Source organism: Alosa alosa, chromosome 19, assembly GCF_017589495.1.
Source record: "Alosa alosa isolate M-15738 ecotype Scorff River chromosome 19, AALO_Geno_1.1, whole genome shotgun sequence".
Taxonomy (NCBI): Eukaryota; Metazoa; Chordata; class Actinopteri; order Clupeiformes; family Clupeidae; genus Alosa; species Alosa alosa.
This window is the reverse complement of record NC_063207.1, coordinates 3,401,839-3,416,650: the sequence shown is the minus strand read 5'-3', so window position 1 is coordinate 3,416,650 and position 14,812 is coordinate 3,401,839. Positions and strand designations below refer to the sequence as shown.

Below are 14,812 nucleotides of genomic sequence, written 5' to 3'. Positions count from 1 at the left end.
GAAATTTCGTGTGCAGCCATCCGGGGCCTGCAGCTGCAGGTCATGGCCTGTGAGAAACCCGACTTCCCCCCCGATGAGCCTCGCGTGTTTCGGATCGCCCTGGTCCACTCCCCGGCGCTGAGCAACGGGCCTGGCGCACAGCGCGGGCTAAGAATAGCGGGCCTACCTCAGAGTCGTCATGTTTTCCCTGGCGCTGGTCCACTCTCCATCTATCTTAATGAGCTCGTCCGAGCCTCCGGCACCGGCCGCATTGGGATCGCCGGCGTCCCGGTCTGCCTCGGCGAGCCCCTCGACCGCCTCGGTGTGGCCTGGCTCCGGGGATTGACCGGGTCCGTCGGACGTCTGTTGACACATTAGGGGTAGGTTAGGGTCAGTTAGTTATTAGTGGGGTATTGAGGTAGGGGGAAGGGGGTGAGAGGAGAGTAGTAATGACTGTATGACTCATTACTACCGCACGCAGTACAAACACCCTGGCCATTCGGCAGGACGCCAGACGTGTGTTATCGTCCACTCCAAAAACAAAACCATGTAATCAAACAATGCCTCACGGGCACTACGTCTTACTGTACCACCATTAGAGTTTGGCTGTTTATCAGTGTTATGAAAACAGTGTTTTTATCTGTGAAGAACATGTTTTGTTCTTGAACTTGTTCTTTTGATGATGACTAATTCTTTTTCATATGGAAACAGTTTGAGGTAGAACATTGAGTTTTGTAGAACTTTGGGAAGTTATTTTGTTTTGTTTTCAGTGTACAGGAAGAGGTTTGGGTAAAGATTAGTTCATGGCTTAAAACCCAGGGTAGAGTTTCATACAGCAGAGAGATTAAAGCAGTGCTTCCTCTCTGTCATCTGCTAATGGGTCTCGCTCTGATGAGTGATTCATTATTCGGGGGTTGTGTACAGTACTTGCTGCTCGTTAACAAACAGAGATCTCTGCGGGCAGTGAGAAAGTGGTGATCTAGTTTCACAGAGTGAACGACATCTAAGGGAATTCACTGCTCTAGAAATCTTCATACGTGCCCCACCATTACTGCCACCCCACCCCACTGCCTCTATCAATCATTTATCATGGGTGGAAATGTGTGTCAGGACATTCAGCACCAAGCAACCCAATGTCTGATCCCCTGGAGCGGCCAAACAAAGCTCACAGGCACAGTATTATCATGAGGGCTTGGGGAGGGGAGAAATAAATGTAATTAAGCCATTTCATGTCATTTCCTCCATTTAAGTGCGCTAAAAAAAGGACCATTGTGACCGCACGCTGAGTGCCTTGCCTCTGATGTCATCACTGATAATGTAAGTGCTGCTCGAATCACAAAGTGCAAAAATGGAAACTGTTCTCATGGGTACAGATTCAGAAGTAATTAGTGTCTGTTGTTGTGTGTGTGTGCATGTGCGTGAGCGCGTTTGTGTGTGAGTGATTGGGAGTGTGTGTGAGAGTGTGTTTGTGTTATACCATATTTCGAGGTAGCCCCTCATCTGGCTCTGCTGGTGTCTGAACGCGGTCGCGGTCGTCCATCTCGCTGTCGCTGCTGTCAGTGTCCGGTCCGGGCAGCCTGTCCTGCGCGGGTGCTGGCTGCAGCGGCGCCACGCTCAGGGCCAGACGCAGCTCCTGCGGCACGCTCCCAAAATCCTCTGCTCCGCCGCCGGCCTCGTCCGAGCCATTCAGGCCCCGGCCTCCCGCGCCAGCCTCACCCTGGCTGCGAGGGTTCGTGGCGCTGGGCTCGGCGAAGGCCTCGATGACCTCGGCGATGGGGACGTCGTAATGCGGGTAGTACACCAAGTCCAGGGGGATCACAGACACAGGTGCCCGCACAGTCTCGTCCGTCTCGTCTGCCTCGTGGTCATTCTTCTCCTCCAGCTGTGTGTCTCCAGCAGAGGGCCCGCCGTCTCCCAGAGCTCCCTCAGAGTGCCCTGCTGCTGCTGCTGCTGCTGCTGCTCCCGGCTGAGCCTCTGCACCAGCTGGCTCGTGTCTGGGCTCCCATTCTGCTCCTGTTTGTCTCTCCAAAGACCAACTCTCCGCTCCTTCCTTCACTGAGCTTTCTGCGTTACATTCTGTACCGTTCGGTATCTCCGCCGACTTGCTCTGCGTTTGACCTGCTGGATAATCGGAACTTTCCATTCCATCGTGTTGACTTGCTGGCTTCTGGCTGTCTGTGCTGGCTAAGGCCTCGTCAGGTTTGCTCTTTGTGTAACTCTGCTCGTCTTCAGTCTCACATTCCGGGACACTTTCCCTCATCTCAACTTCAGGTGATTCCGGTTCCGACTCCCCTTCACTGGTCTTGTCCACTCCATGTCCTTCACCACAGGGCATACCAGACTTTTCTTCATGATCATTCACCTCAGCCACCTCAGCTGAGCTGCTAAAATCCATCCTGTCTGTCACCTCGAAGTCAGAGTCCACTCCACTGGTCATCTTCTGGTTAGTGGTCACCTCTACTGAGCTGAGATCAGTTATCTCTGTGACGATCCCATCACTGGTCTCTTCTACATCCCCTGGACTAGTAGCCTCCATCTTTTCTCCAACTGTGCCTTGACCTCCCTTCTCCTGGTTCAGAACTGGACTAGAAGCTCCTGGCACCTCACAGAGTCCGAGACCTTGAGGATCATGTGGGACTGGTTTGACCTCGTCCTTGTCCTCCTCAGACTCCTCATCCTGCTGCTTCGCATTGCTCTCCTCCGGCTGTCCAGATTCCATGGGCGTCTCCACCTCCAGTCCACGGGCTGGCTGCTCAGCGACCTCACCGTCGCTGTCTTCCGCCGACTCCACGTCGACATTTTCGGCGTAGTGGATGTCCTCCTGCTGAGCCTCCAGCACGTCGGCTAGCGCCATGTCCTCGGAGCGGATATCACTTTCACTCTCTGGGAGCTGGACACTGTTACCTGAAACAGGACAGCCAGGCACGACAGCAGGCTCGTCCGCCTCGGTAATCTGATCAGTCATTCGATCGGGCGTTTGTTCAGCATTGAAGGACGGCTGCAAATGGTCTGCCCACTCTGGATGTTGTGTCTTCTCTTTTGACTGGTTTTCATCTTGAACTATTTGTTCATCGGAGGACAAAGAGGCTAAGGCAGATTCTGCTGAGGCAAGTGATAAGGAACTTTCTTTGTCCTCAGGGAAGTATCCAGACTCACAAGCCCCGTCGGATAAATCAGCAGGTGAAGGCTTAACAGTCTCATGGTGGACCTTCTCCTCTGAACCTACGGCAGATCCGTTTGCGACTCCACCCAGCTCTGGCACTTTGTCTTGACCTTGGGCACTTGGAATGTGCGTGAGGGCGACGGCGTCCTCTTCAGAAGGCAGTGGCGTTTTGGCCTGTAAACTATCGAGAGAGCAGAGGGAGAAGTTCCCCTCGTCTATGAAGAGCTCAGAGTCCATACCATCATCTAATGGCTTCTCTGTTTCAAAAGGCAGGCCCTTGTCGGATGCTTGGGACTGGCTGTATGTGACAGATTCCTTCGCATCGCAGACTAGGCTAGTCTCGTTCAACGAGCCGTCGCTGTAGCTCTCCGGAAGCTTCTCCAGAGGTCCAACCTCGCTCGGCATCTCGCTCCAGGAGTCTGGCGAGCTGATGACGGAGTCGACGTAGGACGGCTGAGGGGAGCTGGAACTGGACGTGGAGGCGGACACGGGGCAGGATGCGTCTTTGGTCAGGTCTAGCGACCGGGTCGGGGAGCGGTCATCTGCTGGACTGGGGCTGGGGCTGGACTGGGCAGGGCTGGGGCTGGACTCCTCGCTGGCCCAGGCCTTAGAGGAGGAAGAGGAGGGTGGTGGTTTGGCCACCTGCTGCTCGGTGGACTCATCCGACACGGCAGAGATGAAGATCTTGGGGGGAGGTTTGACCCAGTCGCGCTTGACCACGTACGACGACGTCTCTCGCACCCTCTTCCCGCCATTGCGGGCCACTGAGTCGTTCAGACGAGCACTCACTTTTGACGTGCTTCGGTCAATGACGTCAGAGACGTCATCCTGAAAATCAACCACAGAAACAACACAGACCTTAAATAAACATCAACGGTGCACAACACTGCTGTCTCTTGACATGAGGACACCCATTTCAAATGACCGATTAGCCACAAATGATGATTAAACACAAGTGTAAACACTCACCTCGTCCATGCCAGGGAAGTGCTCAAGGAACTGGGACACGTAGGTCATTATGACCTGCTCATCTGGTGGGTTAATAGTCACATCTGCAAGGGCAAATCCATCATAGTTATATTCAGCTCAGTTACATTACAAACCTTGTGTATGCCAAGACTGACAAATAACAAAGTAACATTTCAAATCAGACTTTTGGTGAATAGAGGTTTGGAGGATATACTGATGAATAAATGAATTTCCACATATCATGTATTACATCATTTATTAACCTGGAGGCTTTCAAAAATATTTGTGTTTAAACAAGGCATGGTTAATTAAAGTACCAGTAAAGAACAAGTTACGTAATGCCTTGTAACCTGGTGAATCTAAGAATGAATGTTATGAATCATTTTAAGTATAAACTCCCGTGCGACCTTCTGGTTTGAGAGAGCAAGTTACGTAACGCCTTGTAACCTGGTGAATATAAGAATGAATGTTATGAATCATTTCGAGTAGAAACTCCCATGTGACTTTCTTTTGTTTGTTTTCATATCTGTTGTGTTGAATGTTGATGTTTTGTTTGTTATATGTAGTGTGTGGACCCCAGGAAGAGTATCTATTCTTTTCCTGCTTTTATATCTGTTGTCTTGTATGTTGGTTTCTTGTTTGTTATCTGTTGTGTGTGGACCCCAGGAAGAGTAGCTGATGTTTTCTGCATCAGCTAATGGGGATTCAAATAAAATCATAAATCATAAATCTAAGAATGAATGTTATGAATCATTTCGAGTACAAACTCCCGTGTGACCTTCTGGTTCGAGGAGCCGTGCGATGCCCAGGCTGTAGTGTGCCGTCCTGAAGGCCTCCTCCAGGTTCTCCCTGGACGTCCGCAGAAGCGCCCTCCGCATGTCCACCAGACTGGGGTCGATGGACTTGATGACGGCCAGGAAGGCCAAGCCGCTCGTCCAGCTCTTCCCAAAGTCGTTTACAGCAACTCCAAACCTGACAGATAAGACAGCCAGCGGTCAGTCATTCAGCGCCAAAACGGACTGCAGTGTAAACACAACACAAAGGCCAATTTCCTGTTTGCGAAAGACGGCCTGCATCTGTTAGTCGTTGAAAGTCATATGAGCTTCTTGACCTCTATATATTGTGTAACCAGATTTTCACAACATGTGGAGATTGTTATTGTTAGCCCCATCGGTCTGATAGTATCACTCATAATAATATGGAGGGTTTTTATGTTGTTATCCACATGTGTCATATACTCATCTTGACCACCTCTTTCTCATCCGCTCAAGCATATTGCTGAGGTCAGTTTTAATGACCACAGAATCCCAGCACTTCAGAACTTCATGCTTCAAATGGACTATAAAGCCCAGTGAAATCGATGATCTCTTGAATGACTCTGAGTGTTATCTGGGGTTTAGATGTCCTCTGCACCAGGGCCTATTGTGAGTGACATAATGAATACTGTTCCCAAGGTCAGCACTTCCCATCCTGACACTTTAGTCAGCAATGTACACTGAAACTCATTTTCAGCAGAAATAGGCTATCATGTTTCTTCCCTTGAATCGGCATGTCCCAATTGCATAAGAGAAAATGACTTGCACACTGCTTGCACAAGTAATAACTACACAGACACACAATGTGTAACTGAAAAAAAGTTGCACCAAGACTGTGACACCTTTCAAAAGAACAGTATCAAACAAAGCAGAATATTTAGGCTAACACTTTATTTGAAGGTATCAACATAAGAGTGACATGACACTGTCATTAACACATGACACTGTCATGACACATGAACCTTAACCCTAACTTAATGACATAAGCATTATCTTATAAACGTTTATATCTTGTTTATAATGTTTATGACACATTCATGACAGTGTCATGTCACTCTTATGTATATTCCTTCAAGTAAAGTGTAAGCAGATTTAGTCTATAGAGAAACAGTGCAAGGAGGCTGCTCACTTCCTCGTCCTCCTCTGCACCCACTGCAGAAGGGTCCTGATGGCTTTGCCATGGTCCCTGATGGCCACAGAGCAGCGCCTCTCCTCAGACGGCGTGCTGGAGTGGGATGTGTCCGAGTCGGAGCTGGTGGGGATGGACGACAGGCTGGACGAGGAGGGGAACTGGTTCTTGATGTTCCCTGTGAGCTCTTTAATCTGGGGCAGGACAGGGAAATGGTGCGTTATGTTATGTAATGTGAGATAAAACTGGGATTGGTTCTAAAGCTGAAATGCAGCACTGCAGAGAACTGTGTGAGAATCTGTGAGAAATGTGCTGAGTTGAGAAATGAAGGGAACAGAGACTGAGAAAGAGAGTGAGTGAGAGAAAGAGAGAGAGAGAGAGAGAGAAAGTGAAAGAATTTGTGTTCAACTCCATGCCAGTGTAGCTGTGAAAGTACACTGGACAGAGTCTATTGCTCTCCAACAGAATATATTTCTGGCTTGTTTTATTTTAGTAGTTTTATTAGATTTCGTATTAGTCTTGTTGTCAACAAATACAGAGTGCAGCATTCCTTTCTTCCCTGCATCTCACCACAGTGTGACTCTGATAAAGAGCAGACTCTAATCTCTTCATCCTGCTTACCTGGAAGAAGAGGATAATATTCCAGATGAGGCCGAGAACAATGGACGAGTTGCCATCGGCAACATCGGCGGCATCGATACTCACAAGTTTCACCTGTACAGGTAGAGACACACCTATGTTATATCTGACAAAAGGACCCTGAACAAACTGATCAACATCTTGGACAATGAGTGTCATCCACTCCACAGCACTATTGTTAAGCAGAAGAGCCTGATCAGCTGGAGACTTCGCTCACTGCCTTGCACAACAGACAGACTGAGGAAGTCATTCATCCCCAGGGCCATTGAACTGTTCAATGCTTCACTTAAGGGAAGAGGAGAACTAGACTTCTCCGCATAGTCTGTCTGCCTCTTCACCACCTCCATGTCTTGAACTGTCTGTCCACTAGCCACTTTACATTTGTCTTCTGCCTCACTGTTTGCGTGCTTTATTAGCACATATGCACAACCCCTCCCTCCATGCCACAGCCGAACTGTGACCACACTTATACCTTTCTTAATATAGTTATTTATACATAGACATATAGACTTTATTCTTGCACTGTTGCACTGTTTGACTTACTCATTTGCACCATCACCATGACACTCATTCACAAAGAGCACCTTACCTTACCTTATGCACAGAGGACCACATGCTCAGTCCCTGCTTCAGTCATTGCAAGCGTACCTGATTGATTATTCACCCACTATGTGGATACTGTTTTTTAGAATTGATTTAGATTAAGTTTTATTTAGTATAATTTGTATTTTAGTATATTTAGTATATTCTTTATCTTCTACAGTCCTTATTGCTAGTTGTGTTTTTTATATTATATACTTTTAATTACTTTTTCTGCTGTTATTGAATGTGTGTGTGTGTGTTGTCTATATGCTACTGTGACCTTGAATTTCCCCTAGGGATCAATAAAGTATATCTATTTATCTATCTATCTATCTATCTATCTATCTATCTATCTATGTTAGAGGTGCTATAGGCAGGAAGTGGGATTGTGTGCCATATCATTTCTCTATGCCAGTGATACGTACATTTCTCTCCTCAAGAAATGTCAAGACTTTAGCAATGTTGTTCAGCCTGAAGATGCGATGGGAGGACTGTTTGAATCCCTGAAGCTGAAACCAAAAATAAAGATCATTATTTCATTCACATTGAAACTAAACTTCTTTAGTTTATTTACTTCAACTCACACTTGAAATGCAATTCAAACTAAAATGTTATTTATACTCACACAAATTACTTTATTTGTGTTGATTTCATTATTTCATTTATGTTTACTCTAAGTAAAACTAAAGCGTTTATCCACAGCTATAAATTAAGGGATAAACCACTTTTAATGTTTTAACACAATTTAATGTCACACTGGGACTCTCACCAGCTTACACCCAGACAGTTCCTCCAGCAAGGCCATCAGAATCCGGCCATCTTGGATGTCCCGAAACAGGTCGTGCACCTCCATTGGAGGATTACACTGTGCAGAGAGGACAGGAGAGGAAATCAGAATCTCCATGTGACCTCATTGACCCCTACACACAAGCATGCCTTCTCCCACACATGGATTAAGCTCTTTATAGGTCCCAAACTAAAAGCTTTTTTCACTGGAAATTTCCACTCCAAGTTTTCTTTTAGTCTAGGACTGAACTTAAACAATGTGCGGACACCAGCCCATTGTGTTTTCTATATTTGCAGCACTATTTGTTTCCATGAACAAACTTGGAAAACCTGAATTTTACTAAACAAACACTGAGTTATCATCAGAGATAGCACAGATAGTCAGATACTGTCTGCAGTGAATGTTGGCAGGGAGGCTAGACGTCACATTTTCCAACTGAGAGGAGGAGACAAACATGTAATTGTTAATTAGTGGGTCGCAGTTTTGATGAGGCGCCAGACACTGTGCAATGGAATAGAGAGCCTTTTGTGTGGCAAAACAAAGGATTCATCACTTGTTGTTTTCAGTCAGTACTCGATGGTCCTCCGACTCGTGGTGTTATCATCTGCAAGCTGTCTGAAACACTAAACCTGCGCCACCCAAGGCCTGCTGGGAAACGGTGTGTGTGTGTGAGTGTGTATGTGTGTGCGAGTGTCAGTATGTGTGTGTGTGTGTGTGTGTGTGTGTGTGTGTGTGTGTGTGTGTGTGTGCCTGTGTAAGTGTATTTGGACATGCAAACTTGACATGCAAACATGCAAACAGTGGCAAAAAATGCACCCAACTACCAGCGATGATATAAAGAGAGTGACAAGAAGAAAGATAGCATGCATCACTACACACATTTCTCTTTCTCTCTTGATGCATGTTGTATTACACATTGACATTTCCTCTAAAAGCATGAATAATGTATGAAGGGGTGGGATATACATATATCCTGCTTACATGAAGAGCATGTAGATCTAAGCTACTGAGGAAAAAACATGTTTCCCCTGTAGTTCTCTGAAACCAAACTAATACAATTTTGTCGCAGGAAGCAGCCTTAGGTTAGCAGGTGTCAGGTGTTAGCATAACTTACCTTCTCTATGTTAGTGTGCACGGATGTCAGGTGTTAGCCTACCTTCTCTAGGTTAGTATGCACGGGTGTCAGGTGTTAGCCTAACTTACCTTCTCTAGATGCAAATTGATCCATCTGGTGAAGGTCCTCTTCTGCACCATTTCTCTCTCCACTGGAAGACAAACAAGACCAATATTTTAACATCAACAATGAAACATGTGAATAATACAGATCTTGCTACTACTGCTGCTACTACAGCGCCATTTTAAAACCAACACGTCCTCGGCCCTCTCCTCTCCATCCTCTAAGTCAGTGGTTCTCAAATGGGGGTACGTGAAGGCACTTCAGGGGATACGTGAGATTTAAAAAGTAGATATATTTAAAAAGTAGAATCCTTTAAAATACTTTAAAAACAATAATTGTTTTTTAATTATTATTTAAGAAATATAGGAAAATATAAGTTCATAAAATGAATTTTATATTTCAGTAGGCTATTCAATTTCATTATCCTAAAAACCCAGAGTCCCCCCCATACCAGGATGGTTCCACCCAACCTGTCACATGCCACCTATCACCTGTAAATCACTGTCAAAACTCAAACGATGTCGTGGTTGAAGCGTAGCGGTAATTCTTGTGAAAACACGGAGGGACAAGTGGCAAAGAAGGCCAAACCAGAGCCGGCAAAATTCCGGCTGTATCTTGAAGTATATGTTTTATTGCTCTGTTTTAAGTCTTTTTTTCTCAACTAAAAATGCTTTGCGCTGGTTAGGGGGTACTTGGCTGAAAAAATATTTCACAGGGGGTACATCACTGAAAAAAGGTTGAGAACCACTCCTCTAAGTAATCCTGCGTATAGCCCAGGGCCTCAACATCCCTGCCGCTGTAAACACCGCGTATCATCAGCAGAGGCACGCCACACAGTCATTAGTAAACAAGCTTCAAATGGCTGCCGTGCTGGCTGCGGGGCTGTTTCCATGCGCTACTGTCTAATTTCTACCCAAGAGCCGCTTTGTGTTTTTCTGTTTCAAGCTTGGCAGAATGTACAGAAGCCCAGATCAGTCTGTGTAGAAACTGCTATGATTAAATGTGATCCGTCTTTGCATCAGTAAAAGATGAGTGTTGAAATGTTCTTTGTGCACAATCTGATGAAGGATTCTTTGGCTTTTTGGTTAAAAAAACAATTTAAAGCATTTTCATCAAATGTCCCCTTCCCAGTGAATAAAACAACCTTATTGCTTTTTTTTTCTTGTAAAATCGTGGCAATATAAAAGCCAAGGTCTAAATATTTCAGAACAATGAACTAAATATTTAGCACCACTAGATAGTTTCATCAGACTCATCAGTCTGGCTTAATCTTGCTATCTCACAAATGCTGGTCATTTGTATTAGACATGATTCATGTTTAGACAACCTGGTGATGACAGGTCTCCTTTTCATCCACATGAAATTTAAGACTTTCTGCTCAGAGAACATTTACAAAAGGGCTTTTATTTATCTTTTAGCAAGAGATTATATTCTGACCTTGACACGCTGATCACTGGCAGTGCAAGTGACAGAACACATCTAGAGGACTATTTGACCACAAACCATCCGATACGACGGTCTGGCATGAATAACAAACATGTAAAAACAGTTTTCTTTGGCTTTGCATGAACAGCTTAGACCCGTGTCATCTGAGCGAAATAAGAGATGTGCAGATCGAAGCAGAGATGAGAGAAGAGGAGAGGAGGAGGAATGAGAGGGGAGGAGAGGAGAGGGAAGAGGAGAAGGGAGGAGAGGAGTATCTGGGTGAGGAGAGGAGAGGAGTGTTTGGGTGAGGAGAGGAGAAGGGAGGAGAGGAGTGTTTGGGTGAGGAGAGGAAGGGAGGGAATGGAGTCTGTGCAATAACATATGAAGTAAGGGCTGAGTCTGGTAACAGCTGGAGTCTACACCACTTTGTGCAGGGCAGGGGTTGTGAGTTTATGAAGAGTGTGTGTGTGTTTTTTGTGTGTGTTTTGTGTGTGTGTCGGCGAGAGAAAGTGAAAGAGATAAAGTTTGTGTGTGTGTGTGTGTGTGTGTGTGTGCGTGACAGAGAGAGAGAGAGATTGTGTTTGTGTATGTCTGTGTGTGTGTGTGTGTGTGTGTGTGTGTGTGTGTGTCAGAGAGAGAAAGAGATTGATTTTGTGTGTGTGTGTGTGTGTGTGTGTGTGTGTGTGTGTGTGTGTGAGAGAGAAAGAGATAGATGTGTGTGTGTGTGTGTGTGTGTGTGTGTGTGTGTGTGTGTGTGTGTGTGTGTGTGTGTGTGTGAGAGAGAAAGAGATAGATTTTGTGTGTGTGTGTGTGTGTGTGTGTGTGTGTGTGTGTCTGAGAGAGAAAGAGATAGATTGTGTGTGTGTGTGTGTGTGTGTGTGTGTGTGTGTGTGTGTGTGTGTGTGTGTGAGAATAAGCCCGACACTGTGTTTGCCTTTGGAACCTCCATTTGAAAAGAAGACAGCTGGAACAGAGAAGAAGGGGAGCTGTTCGTCCTCCACAATAGGAAAGAATGGAGGTCTGCGCTGTGGCCTAAATGGAAATGTAATGGTGACATGACTCTGACTGGACAGCATCCTCTGACTGTAAATGCATGAGGCTGAAGTACCCTCTCTCCCATTTATTATTCAGCAGTGAAAAGGACCCCAAAACGCTGCCATTTCCTGGAATCAATAAGTGGACTTGCTACACGATGGAACAATGACCTAATGGTCTAGGAGAAAGTCTAAGCACACAAGTGCACACACACATCTTGCACACACACACACACACACAGACACACGTGCGCACGCACGCACACACACACACATGCACGCTAAATCATGAAGGTACAATGGGGTGCATTCACAAGGAGGGACAAACCCACTGGTTGGGGGATCCAAGTGTGACTGAATCTGTTGCAAAACTTTACAACCTTTCCAAGGAAAATTGGACTTTCCACACAGTCATACAGTACAAGGCTGGCGTTAGCACACAACCATCAGCATTCAGAGTGGACATTCAGGTGGACTCAGAATGACAATAATAGTAATGTTGGGGTCCCTGAGTGTCCTGTCCTGTCAGTGGTCACTGTTATTCATGTCTCTCTCTGTTCTCTATATTACGTAAAAAGAAATTGTGAGAGCCACCATGACTGAAGAGCGCACACAGTGGATATCTGTAGTTCAACAGACAGCTGTGTGTATGAGAAAAGAGACGGAGAGAGAGAGAGCTGCTGTGGTGCCCAGTGCCCCTGTGTCATCATCTTTCTGTATTACATACAGTATATGAGAAGAGAGAGAGAGAGAGAGAGATGCACCCACACCCCTACCTATCATTCTACTATTATTTATACTACTGTTTATTCTGTGTTCATTCTGTGTTTATATTGAGAGAGAGTTGAATAAACCATTAGGTCCAATATACCAATATGTGGTTTTATGTTCCGAATTATGTCCAATATTCCAATAAGTGGTTTAATTCTCTTTTAAGTGGTTCATTTCTCACTAGTAGGTTACCCTGGAAATCCAGAGTTCTCGCAAGAGCACAATGGAATTGTCTCTGCGAGAAACTCTGGCAAAGAGCAGTGATGCACGTTTCTTTTACCCCAAATTCGGGAACCAGCTAAACTGATGAAGTCAGGGCTGCAACGTTGGAGGACAGTACACATTGGTGCGTAGTGTTATCCGATTCGGCCAAAGTCGAAATCATTCAGAGTAAACATGATCTAGTATTATCCAATTGCGTGCAGTGAGATTTTTAAATGCATGCTTGTTGCCGCCCCTCGAGTTGGGCCATTACATTGTTCTTTGCCAGACCCTTAATCTTTCTAGATTATCAGGGTCTGGATTTTCCAGGCTACTAGTAGGTCACTTTGACACTAAAAGTATGCTCCTACATCATGACCCTGTATGATCTGTACTGTTTTCCCAAACTTGGATAATGTTTGGCGATTGCTTGTTTTGCATCAAACACCATCTGTGTCATTGATTAGAGTAGACTGGATGTGGTCTGACTCTGCTACTGCCACTGTATGATTATAGATTCTTTGCTACGACAGTTGTGTACTTTAACTCTAATAATTCAGATGACACACAGATCATTCTGTGTCAGCCAAATTAAACTGTCTCTTGATATTCTGAAGTGGCACAGTGCTCACTTTGGTATGCTCACTCTGGTATGCTCACTTTTCTCTCCTGTATTAGCCAAATTAAACTGTCTCTTGATTGTACAGTTTCTTCTCTGTGACTGGATCTTGTGGCTCACTCTGGTATGCTCACTCTGGTATGCTCACTCTGGTATGCTACACAATATTCACGCTGATATATTGCTGTTTCTGTCTTTTGTCACTACTGTGTCATTCATAGATAGATAGATAGATAGATAGATAGATAGATAGATAGATAGATAGATAGATAGATAGATAGATAGATAGATAGATAGATAGATAGATAGATACTTTATTCATCCCAAGGGAAATGTTGGCAAGGGAAACTGTACTCAAACAGTCTTGCTAACAGTCTGTCTCTAGTCTTCCTGTGTTCCATGTTGAGAAAAGAGGCGGCATGGTGCCCAGTGTCTCTGTGCTGTCAGTGCCCCATCCCACACACACACACTGCCTGCACAGAGCAGAATTTAGGGAGCGCAGATGACACACGCCATCAGAGAGAAGTGGCCGTTTATCGCCTCATCCTTCTTAGGGGACTTGGTGGAGCATTATAAATGGCACCCCGTAAAAATGATCATCATGATCACTCTCTCTCTCTCTCTCTCTCTCCCTCCCTCTCTCTCTCCCTCCCTCTCTCCCTCTCATCTTCTCTGTCTCCCTCACTCTCTTCCTTAGCCCAGCAGCAGCTCTTTCAAGTCGGGGAGCATCTGGCTTTTGCCTCAGCCCTGCTGGCCTCGCTGTAATCCAGGTCTGGCTAATCAGAAGGGGCCTTTTTCCAGCTCAGCCCAGCTCATTCCAGGCCTGTCCCTCGTAAAGAAGACACACAGAGAGAGAGAGAGAGAGAGAGAGAGAGAGACAGACAGAGAGACAGCCTGGGCCTGCTGCACAGCCCTGTGTCCTACAGGCTGACAGGCAGGACGGAAACAGCAGAGACCTGGCGAGCTTTGAACTGACCGCCAGAGCAGAGCAGAGTGGAGGAGAGGGAGGGAGGGAGGGAGGGAGCAGAGAGAGGGTAATGACCCGGTTTGTTGACCCCATTTATCAGGGTTCCTGTTTGGGTCTGTGTCTCCTCCCCTTCTGTTTCATGGTTGTGCCGAAATCAGCTGTTTCTTTTTTAAGTTGTTGTTGTTTTGTTGTTGTTTTTATTGTTGTGTTGCGTAACACAGGCATCCTGTGAACAGCCAGATGAGAACAGCACACCTCACAGACTGCTAGAGACTGGGGTCAACCGAGATCACCCTCAGAGGCGACGTGCTATCAGCAGCTAACAGAGCAACTGGCTGGCTGGCTGACCCATTTTAACTGTGCCACCGTTTCAGCCAAAAGAAACTCCACTGGACTCCATCGCCGTTGTTCTTCAGACGTTTTTTGATTGCAGGAGCAGCCGGTCTGAGCACCGAGGCGTTTCAAAGTGAAAGAATACTGCTCTGCAGAGCTCAATCCACACCCCTTTACATGAAAAAACATGACCCTTTTTCCCTCTCTGGTTCTGTGTGTGTG

The 14,812-nt window shown here is 46.0% G+C and overlaps 1 protein-coding gene across 2 annotated transcripts in view; it reads right to left on the bottom strand.

Moving 5' to 3' along the window:
- The window catches only part of clmna (calmin a), a 31,198-nt gene that overhangs the window by 4,396 nt on the left and 11,990 nt on the right, over positions 1-14,812 (bottom strand). For both annotated transcript variants that reach the window (XM_048228426.1, XM_048228423.1), the window contains exons 2-10: positions 9,267-9,328; positions 8,046-8,141; positions 7,702-7,785; positions 6,677-6,769; positions 6,056-6,249; positions 4,890-5,083; positions 4,112-4,194; positions 1,457-3,970; positions 167-342 (exon numbers count right to left, since the gene is read on the bottom strand). In XM_048228426.1, coding sequence (XP_048084383.1) covers positions 167-342; positions 1,457-3,970; positions 4,112-4,194; positions 4,890-5,083; positions 6,056-6,249; positions 6,677-6,769; positions 7,702-7,785; positions 8,046-8,141; positions 9,267-9,328 — 3,496 coding nt within the window. The remainder of the gene's footprint in view (positions 1-166; positions 343-1,456; positions 3,971-4,111; positions 4,195-4,889; positions 5,084-6,055; positions 6,250-6,676; positions 6,770-7,701; positions 7,786-8,045; positions 8,142-9,266; positions 9,329-14,812) is intronic.